Genomic DNA, 10,000 nt, shown 5'->3' on the forward strand with positions numbered 1-10,000 from the left:
GTATCCTGAAGTATATCCGTCTTTCCAATTTGCTTTGTTCTTCACTTCCCTTCAGGCTTTTCCATTACTGTGAGTGAAACACGACGGCAATCATGACCCTTTTAGTAGTACTAACGATGGGAGCTAATACAGCCTTTCATCTAGGATTCCTTTGGTACTTTTCTTCTTTCTTTTGACGTTCAACGATTATGCATTTGCTCGCTCATAAAATTCGGCTTCGAATGTAAAGGGATACTGATCAGCATTACTCAGAAAAGTGTATCGTTTTTGTGTTGTCGTCTTGAGCCAACATATCTCCGTAAGCTTAATTGCAATGGTGTCCAAAGGGAGTACCGGCGAATTAGAAAAAAATAAATTTATGAAAACTTTGCCCCGTTGTTGAGCAGGGTGCTCACGTGTGTGTGTGTGTGTGAGAGAGAGAGAGAGAGAGAGAGAGAGAGAGAGAGAGAGAGAGAGAGAGAGAGATCCTCCAATCCACTATAATAATAAATAATTTTCTGTTATAATCCGCAGTATCAAAATATGGACTCCCTGATGAAATATATAAAGGGATTACCATCACGTATGTGATGACATGAATGTCGCTGTGAAATCTAGTTGAGTACTACTGTTTTCAAAAAATGAAAGGAAATTGATCGAAATAGATTTTCTTCTATTATTATTTGATTAGCACTACTCACGTTCTATTAATGAAGTGGTCGCAACTGTCACTTCCACTTTTACTAAATCGTACACAGCTCATGTTAATCACTTTAGCACTTTAACATTCTTCCTCTCATTTGTATTCACTAACATAATTCATAGCCACAAAAGAAAGTTGGCTCGTCAACCCTTTCACAGACTCCAACTCTGATACCACAGAAACTTTTCTCGAACTTCTAAACCTTTGGCAAAGAGCCATTAGCCTCATTTTCGTCACTTATTCTCAGAATCATCTCTTGTACCAATGGTTACCTTTACTCTGCAAGACCAATACACATCAGCGGTTTGCATTTTTCATCCACACTGACATTAACTCCTCTGTCTTCCTGTTCTCCATCAACTCTCATAACCTTTCTCTTATGCTCATTCATTTCCATACACTGATCAGCTCTTTCCTCGGCATATGCCATCTCAGTACTGTCCCCAATACACTTTCACGGCCCAGTCACCTATCCTACAACTTTGCACACTAATGTGATAACCTTGCTTTGACTTCCACATTCACTTTGCCCATAAGCGATATATATATATATATATATATATATATATATATATATATATATATATATATATATATATATATATATACATATATATATGACGAGGCTGGGGGTTGATATCAAACCCACTTTTGAAGCGATTTAGTTACCATATTCTCTGCATATAATATTATTTTATCAGAAATTATTTTTCTCTACTATTTGTTCAAAGAAATTACCTCCTATGCCCATACGTAAATTTTCTGCACACTTTACATTAAATTCTTCTCAGTTCTCTCTCACGTAACTGTCAAGTTCACCTGGATCATTTTAAAGTTTTCAGTAAAAGGAAACTTTATCTGTCCGTCCGCACTTTTTTCTGTCCGCCCTCAGAACTTAAAAACTAGTGAGGCTAGAGGGCGGCAAATTGATATGTTGAGCATCCACCCTCCAATCATCAAACACAGAAATTGCAGCCCTTTAGCCCCAGTAGTTTTTATTTCATTAGATGATAAAGTTATCCATAACCATGCTTTTGGCAACGATATAGGATAGGCCACCACCATGTCGTTGGTCAATGTGTTCATGGGCCACGGCTCATACAGCATTATACCGAGACCTTGATTATACACTGTAGCGGCTGTATAGAAAACTTGATTTCTTCGGGGCATTTTTCACTTGTTATCTATTCCTTTTACTTTAAAGCCAGCCAAATTAAACTCGAAATCTATATAAAAAGAGGGGGGGGGGGGGGGGTGCGGGGCCGAAATAGCCCTGAAGCGCAACATACTAATCACTATTAATTTTCGAAAACCAGAGAGACGGGAGAAACACAATTCTATCGAGATTACTAATATCATTACTAAATCCATAACAGGCGAATTAAAAAGTAATCTAGACGTGGAAATAAAGAGGTTATATAAATTCTATGATGAGTAAGCACAGATTTCAGGGAATATACTTTCCGAAAAATATTACCTGAGAAGAAGGCGCATGCGCTCCTGTTATCGTCGAGTATTGTTTTTCGCCTCCAGTGACCACATAAGGCGGGGCTGATATCGTTGCTATGAGAGCCACTTCCCCCGACCACGATGGATCTGTTAGGATGGTAGAGGAAAAATTCCTTATTTACAAGTATACAAGAAATATAAATAAAATTCATCTTTATGGCTATCAGCGTAAGAGAATAATTCGGTATTACCATTTCTGATTTTTATTTTCTTACAAAGGACTTGCCCCCATCATATGCAATGATGCAATGTATCAATAGATCAATCATCACATTAAATATTGAAAAATAGCACAGTATGTTTTAGATTTCGCTAAATAGTAATGCAACATAATTTCCGACTCTTATAGCCAAAATTACTAATTATGTCATATACGAAAATTCGGGGAAGAGATCAAACCTATTTGATTTTCTTAAATTCATTATAAAGATAAGTGAAAGAAAACACCGAATGTTTTCCCCTAAAATAAAGAAATATTCCAGAACTTTTCTGCTGATCCTAAATTAGAATTTAGAAACTAATCACCTTCTAAGCAAAGCTTTGCTAACCATATCTTGAATAGCACATCGTTCCTTTTGCATTTAAGCCTTCACTGTCTATCTGAGTTCAGCCGACACTAAACAATCACATCACCTGCTAACTGCTGGACATCGAGATGGCAGGTCGTTTGCAGGGAAGTCTCAGACACAGCGAATTCTGTGGTTGCTGGCTCCTTGCTCTGGCTGGAATGGGAATTGGCATTAGCTTCGCTGCCGCTCCCAGCGCTGCCTTCATTCCCTTCCTCGTCCCGCGCCACGTTGCGACAAACACGAAACCAAACCAAGACGACCGAGGCCAATGCCACAGAAACAACGGCGCCTATGATTCCCAGAATGGCTGCCAGGGGGAAACCCGTCCCTCGCACTCTGTCACGGGCGGGTTCTGGAAAATGTCAAGCGGGGAAACGAAAGGTGAATAGACCGAAAGGGGCAATACCAAGATTGGTAGAGAGGAAGATCTTCCACTTTTATATATAAATAATAGAATTCATTTTACTTAACCTCATTTGATGACAGGCATTTATATAATAAAACCAAATGGCATATCTCTCAAATATTAAAATCTTGTTTGGGAACGCTGGCATATGGTGTATGTTAAGGAATAGGATAATACATAAAATGGGCAGAATGAGGGTCGATGAGAGGGCTTCCAAAAATAAACCAGAAAGATAACGTGAGCCGAGAGAATGTGTTCATTAGGAAAGGGAAGAGACACACTCTGCTACACGATCATTTCATATCTCTGTTGAACGGAGCCTAATTCATTTCTTTCCAAAGTCTATAACAATTACCTGCACTGGTTTCCTCGAGCGTTTCGAGCACTTTCACCGTATAAGCGTTGAGTTCTGTGAGTCTGGAAGTGCCTTTCTCATTTACGGAAGCTATAACAATTCGGTATGATGTCGCAGGTCGTAAATTATTAATGGTAAACGAAGGGGAAGCCCGACTGAGCTCGGCGATTGGGGACACCGAGCCAATTTTGTAGAGCTGAAGAGGAAGGACAGAATCAAATGAGAAATGCTCTCTTCTACTTATACGTACAACTGGACTGTTTAACTGCCAGCATATAAAGATGCTATAACGTACACAGACACACACATAATAATATTATTAACATCAACACACATACAAGATATATATGTTATATTATATAATGTATCGATAGAATTATATAGAGTAATTATAGATATCAGTTATATATTTATAATCTAGATATATTATATATCTATATTAGATATAATATGTATATCAATATATATATATACTATGATATATATATGTATATGATATATATGATATATATATATATATATCTATATATATAGGAATAATTTATATATCTATAATATGAATAACTTGATCACGTAGTATATAAAACGTGATGCTATGTATAAATAAAGGTTTTTTGCCACGAAGGAAAAAAATGAAAAAGCAAGATAGCCGAGTACTTTCAGTCCTGTTCGGACCCTTTACTGAGGCAAACTGTTTGCCTCAGTAAAGGGTCCGAACAGGACCGAAAGTACTCGGCTATCTCGCTTTTTTATTTTTTTCCTTCGTGGCAAAAAACCTTTATATATATATATATATATATATATATATATATATATATATATATATATATATATATATATATATATATATATATGTGTGTGTGTGTGTGTGTGTGTGTGTTTAACGTATATTTAGCAATAGGAGTGTTTAAATGTTTACATAGAATTTGGTACTAAATTCCATATCACGAAATATAAAACAAATATTGCTTATTAATTAACCTTTTCACTTTGTGAGTTCCATAACGCTTAAACCGTTTAGCACAACCCTTTCATTTCCCCACAGACAAAAAGGTAAAGGAATAAACAGAACGATAACTCGTACTTACGTGTAGAATGAACATTTGATTAAGCCCTCCATCATCGCCGGGTAAACATTGCACTTGCAGGGAGCTTATTGTGACGTCAAACACTCGGCAATTGTGAGGTGGATCCGGCTTGCCTGTTCGAAACAGATAAAGAAACAAATGAAAAAAATTAGAGTGATAAAAATAATAAAAAAAATACCTACGTTGTTACCTATGATGAAGTTATAGTCTGGATAAAATTTTACTAATTATAAATGACTTAATTACAAGATTCTACACGGAAGTGTAAATGATGACGTGGGTTAGTGTGCTTATGTATATAAAGAATAAGAAAACTAATTATATATATATATATATAATATATAATATATATATATATAATATATATATATATAGGTATATTATATAGTATATATGTATATATGTATATTTATGTATTATTATATTATATATCTTATATATATATATATATATATATATATATATATGTGTGTGTTTGTGTGTGTGTGTAATATCACTAAAAATGGTGGAAAACTTCTTTGAGGTCAGCCCTCCTAGTCCGAAGTGGTTCCTGTACATTCAACATAAATAAGAACCTCGTTTAAAAATAAAGAATTCAAAGAACTACGGAATTGTATTTTAATGTGTTAAGAAATGGTTATATCACGGTAGGTTACCTGCAGCTACTATTTGAAAGACACAGGGATGCTGCTGCATTCCAATGGAATTATTCGCCCAGCACAGAAGGGTGCCATAATCCAATTCATTCATTGGTGTGTAATTCACTCTCGACTCCGTGCCAACAACCACAAACCTTTAATATAAAAAAAATATTTATGGGTCTCATATAATAGTATATTGATTTACAATATAAGAAATTACAATCATATATATATATATATATAGTATATATATATATACATAAATATATATATAACATATATATATATATATATATATATATATATATATATATATATATATAAAATAGTAGAGAGAAGAGGAAGGAGAGGAATGAGAGAGATGAGAGAGAGACGAGAGATAGAGAAGTGAGAGAGAGAGCTGAGAGAGAGAGATTTTATGAGGATAAACCTTTCGAAATATCACACATAGTAATGATTGGTTTTTAACAAATCTAAGAAGTATGGCAAATAGTAGATATGGTGATTTGGGAGGGCATAAAACATTTGATATTTCTAATGCAAGTGAAACGTGATCATAATTCCAAAAGGAAAACCGTCCCATTTGTTATATCGTCCTTGTGACCTATTTCTCTAAAGCACATTCCTAAATATAAGGAAGTGAAAGAGCTTCTGCAAGGGGAAAATTATGTAAAGATAGCTCACTCGAAAGGTGTGACTACTAACCTGCCTTCAGGAACGTCAATGGCCTCAGCCGTGTTGTTGAAGGTCCATCGAAAGGATACGACTTTGGGATTAGCGTCGACTTTGCAAGATATCTCGGCATTTTCCTGCTTTCCAACAGAGTGCTGCTGCCTTTGCTCCGAGGCACAGACAGGAGTGTCTGTAAAATTAGTTGCGAAAGCAAATTTCAGTAAAGTATTTAAGCTTGTTCGTGTACACACATATACATAAATACATACATACACTCATGCATATTTTATACATAACTTACATAGCTACAATCACATTACTCTCTCTTTATATAAATATATATATATATATATATCTATATATATATATATATATATATATTATAATATATGAATATATGATATATATAAAATATGTATTATATATTCAATAAAAGACGGTAAAATTATGATTTCAATCAGAAATAATTTTACCATGGATAGCTATTTTACCATGGATAGCTATATCATTAAACTGTTTACTCTTTTCAGGTATGTAACACCTTCATCAGGCTGATATTACGCTGAAATATATAAAAAAAACATTTAAGATGAAAAAAATAATTTCATACTAAAAATTTGCTAGATGCGTATGTTGGAAGAGAAATGTGTTAAAAAAATCTAAACATTAAAAAACTTCCAGAAGCTGTTAGGGCAAATGGAAAGTACAAAAAGAAATCTACATTCTAAACCAAAACTAACTAATGAAAATAAAAGGACCGTCGACTTTTACAGTACGTTGGGAGAAATAAATTTCACAATAATAATTTGCCTGGCGTACAGTTTGCAATAATAATTAATTCAAGCTCAGGCAGTCAGCAGGTCAACGGTTGCTTTTACTTTGCATTGCTAGTTTAATTTTGAATACAAATTTCGTTTGTATTATCTGTTTGTTATTTCTTGGTGTAGTAGACTTGTTTCATAATTTCATTTTCAGTACATATTTAAATTTTTTTTCATATTTCTTTCAATTCATATTATCCAAATAATAAATGTTTACAAGAAAACATGTTTCAATTTTCCAAGATTTTGTAGCATTTAGTATTTTGGCAATAAAATCATGCCTATATATATGTATATACATATATATATATATATATATATATATATATATATATATATATATATATATATATATATATATATATATATATATATATATATATATATATATGTGTGTGTGTGTGTGTGTGTGTGTATGTGTATACAGGGTACCAGTACAAAGATCCATGTCTGTCAACTAACTTGATTGCGAAGGATTAAGCCCTCTATACACGACAACATTTAATAACATTGCTATAAATCTATTGTGACCTGAATACAACTTGCCGAGCTTAATGTAAATCAATGTAAAATTTTTCTGTTTAAAACAGCAGCCACTGTTGATAAATGCAGGCTCTGGCACCTGTAACTCACCTATTTCGTTTCCGACATAAACATTTAAAATGAAAATACTTGACACTATACTATACCATATCTAATAAAAAAAATCTCCACGTATATCAAGCCTGAGTATCCGCCTGTGTTAACAAACAGATCAGAGATCAATATGCAAACAACGCCTTGAGAATTTTGATGTACGTCCGTCAACAACAAGGACAAACGTCACCCCGATAAGTTGACACATCTCTCAGGGAAGACCCCTCTAATTGTAACCTGATATCCGTCGTGAACTTATCAACCAAAAGACATCACATCGCCTGATGAAATAGGAGCACCGCCTTTAGAGCCGACGTGTATTCAAATTCAAACACATAGGACATCAACGGACACAGAATCCATAATTAGTAACTGCTCCCGATCTCCTACGAGCTAACCTTTTTAATTGAAACAAGTTAGCAATGGCTGCATCGGGCGAGTTAATCTTACGCATAGATAATAAAACTGCTGTATAAACGAAGGGTATATATTTCTCTTTGCCGAAATGGGAACACTGGCCGGTTGTTGACCAATATTAAAGTGAAAAAGAGGAAAGTCAAGGATAAATGATAACACTCAATATACGATTAATTCGCGCGATGCAGCCATCCTTTTTAACAGGACGCGCTGAGAAGATTATATAATTCCTTCCTATATTATTATTATTATTATTATTATTATTATTATTATTATTATTATTATTATTATTATTATTATTATTATTATTATTATTATTATTATTTTGGAAGAAGACTATTTTTAAACATATTCTGCTAAAAATAATGGCTTTGTTCAGCGAATTAATTTTATATGATAACTTTTCTCTTCTTCTTATAAATCGCTTTCCCATCTCAGCAATATTATTCAATAACATGCCAATATTCTATTAAATATCAATAAGAAAATTGGCCAGTTACTGAATAATACTGGTGAGCCAAAAAACGATTAATGGCAAGACTAGAAAATTTATATAAAATTAACTCGTTAAACACAGCCTTCTTTTCAACAGATTATTATTATCATTATTATTATTTTTTTTTTGCTTTATCACAGTCCTCCAATTCGACTGGGTGGTATTTATAGTGTGGGGTTCCGGGTTGCATCCTGCCTCCTTAGGAGTCCATCACTTTTCTTACTATGTGTGCCGTTTCCAGGATCACACTCTTCTGCATGAGTCCTGGAGCTACTTCAGCCTCTAGTTTTTTCTAGATTCCTTTTCAGGGATCTTGGGATCGTGCCTAGTGCTCCTATGATTATGGGTACGATTTCCACCGGCATATCCCATATCCTTCTTATTTCTATTTTCAGATCTTGATACTTATCCATTTTTTCCCTCTCTTTCTCTTCAACTCTGGTGTCCCATGGTATTGCGACATCGATGAGTGATGCATTCTTCTTGACTCTGTCAATCAACGTCACGTCTGGTCTGTTTGCACGTATCACCCTATCCGTTCTGATACCATAGTCCCAGAGGATCTTTGCCTGATCGTTTTCTATCACTCCCTCAGGTTGGTGCTCGTACCACTTATTACTGCAAGGTAGCTGATGTTTCTTGCACAGGCTCCAGTGGAAGGCTTTTGCCACTGAATCATGCCTCTTTTTGTACTGGTTCTGTGCAAGTGCCGGGCATTCGCTTGCTATGTGGTTTATGGTTTCATTTTTCGTATTGCACTTCCTACATATGGGAGAGATGTTATTTCCGTCTATCGTTCTTTGGATATATCTGGTTCTTAGGGCCTGATCTTGTGCCGCTGTTATCATTCCTTCAGTTTCCTTCTTTAGCTCTCCCCTCTGTAGCCATTGCCAATTGTCATCGCTGGCTAGTTCTTTAGTCTGTCTCATGTATTGTCCGTGCATTGGTTTGTTGTGCCAGTCCTCTGTTCTGTGTGTCTTCTCCTGTCTCTGTATATTTGTGGGTCTTCGTCTACTTTTATTAGTCCTTCTTCCCATGTACTCTTGAGCCACTCATCTTCACTGGTTTTCAGATATTGCCCCAGTGCTCTGTTTTCGATGTTGACGCAGTCCTCTATACTTAGTAGTCCTCTCCCTCCTTCCTTTCGTGTTATGTATAGTCTGTCCGTATTTGCTCTTGGGTGTAGTGCTTTGTGTATTGTCATATGTTTCCTGGTTTTCTGATCTATGCTGCGGAGTTCTGCCTTCGTCCATTCCACTATTCCTGCGCTGTATCTGATTACTGGCACTGCCCATGTGTTTATGGCTTTTATCATATTTCCAGCGTTGAGTTTTGACTTGAGTATCGCCTTGAGTCTCTGCATATATTCTTTCCTGATCGTGTCCTTCATCTCTTGGTGTTTTATATCCCCTCCTTCCATTATTCCCAGGTATTTGTATCCTGTCTCATCTATGTGTTTTATGTTGCTCCCATCTGGTAGCTTTATCCCTTCAGTTCTCGCTACTTTGCCTTTTTGTATGTTGACTAAGGCGCATTTTTCTATTCCAAACTCCATCCTGATGTCCCCAGATACAATCCTTACAGTCTGGATTAGGGTATCTATTTCCTTGATGCTCTTACCATACAGCTTGATGTCGTCCATGAACATCAGATGGTTGATTCTGTTGCCTCTTTTCTTGAGTTGGTACCCGGCATCCATCTTCTGTAG

The 10,000-nt window shown here is 35.3% G+C and overlaps 1 protein-coding gene across 1 annotated transcript in view; it reads right to left on the reverse strand.

Annotated features, from left to right (window-relative positions):
- The window catches only part of LOC135225095 (uncharacterized), a 75,581-nt gene that overhangs the window by 5,271 nt on the left and 60,310 nt on the right, over window positions 1-10,000 (reverse strand). Inside the window, exons 10-15 of the mRNA XM_064264356.1 lie at window positions 5,956-6,112; window positions 5,266-5,402; window positions 4,610-4,722; window positions 3,522-3,717; window positions 2,825-3,112; window positions 2,160-2,278 (exon numbers count right to left, since the gene is read on the reverse strand). Of these exons, the coding sequence (XP_064120426.1) occupies window positions 2,160-2,278; window positions 2,825-3,112; window positions 3,522-3,717; window positions 4,610-4,722; window positions 5,266-5,402; window positions 5,956-6,112 (1,010 nt within the window). The remainder of the gene's footprint in view (window positions 1-2,159; window positions 2,279-2,824; window positions 3,113-3,521; window positions 3,718-4,609; window positions 4,723-5,265; window positions 5,403-5,955; window positions 6,113-10,000) is intronic.

This window comes from Macrobrachium nipponense, chromosome 20 (assembly GCF_015104395.2).
Source record: "Macrobrachium nipponense isolate FS-2020 chromosome 20, ASM1510439v2, whole genome shotgun sequence".
In the NCBI taxonomy this organism is placed as follows: Eukaryota; Metazoa; Arthropoda; class Malacostraca; order Decapoda; family Palaemonidae; genus Macrobrachium; species Macrobrachium nipponense.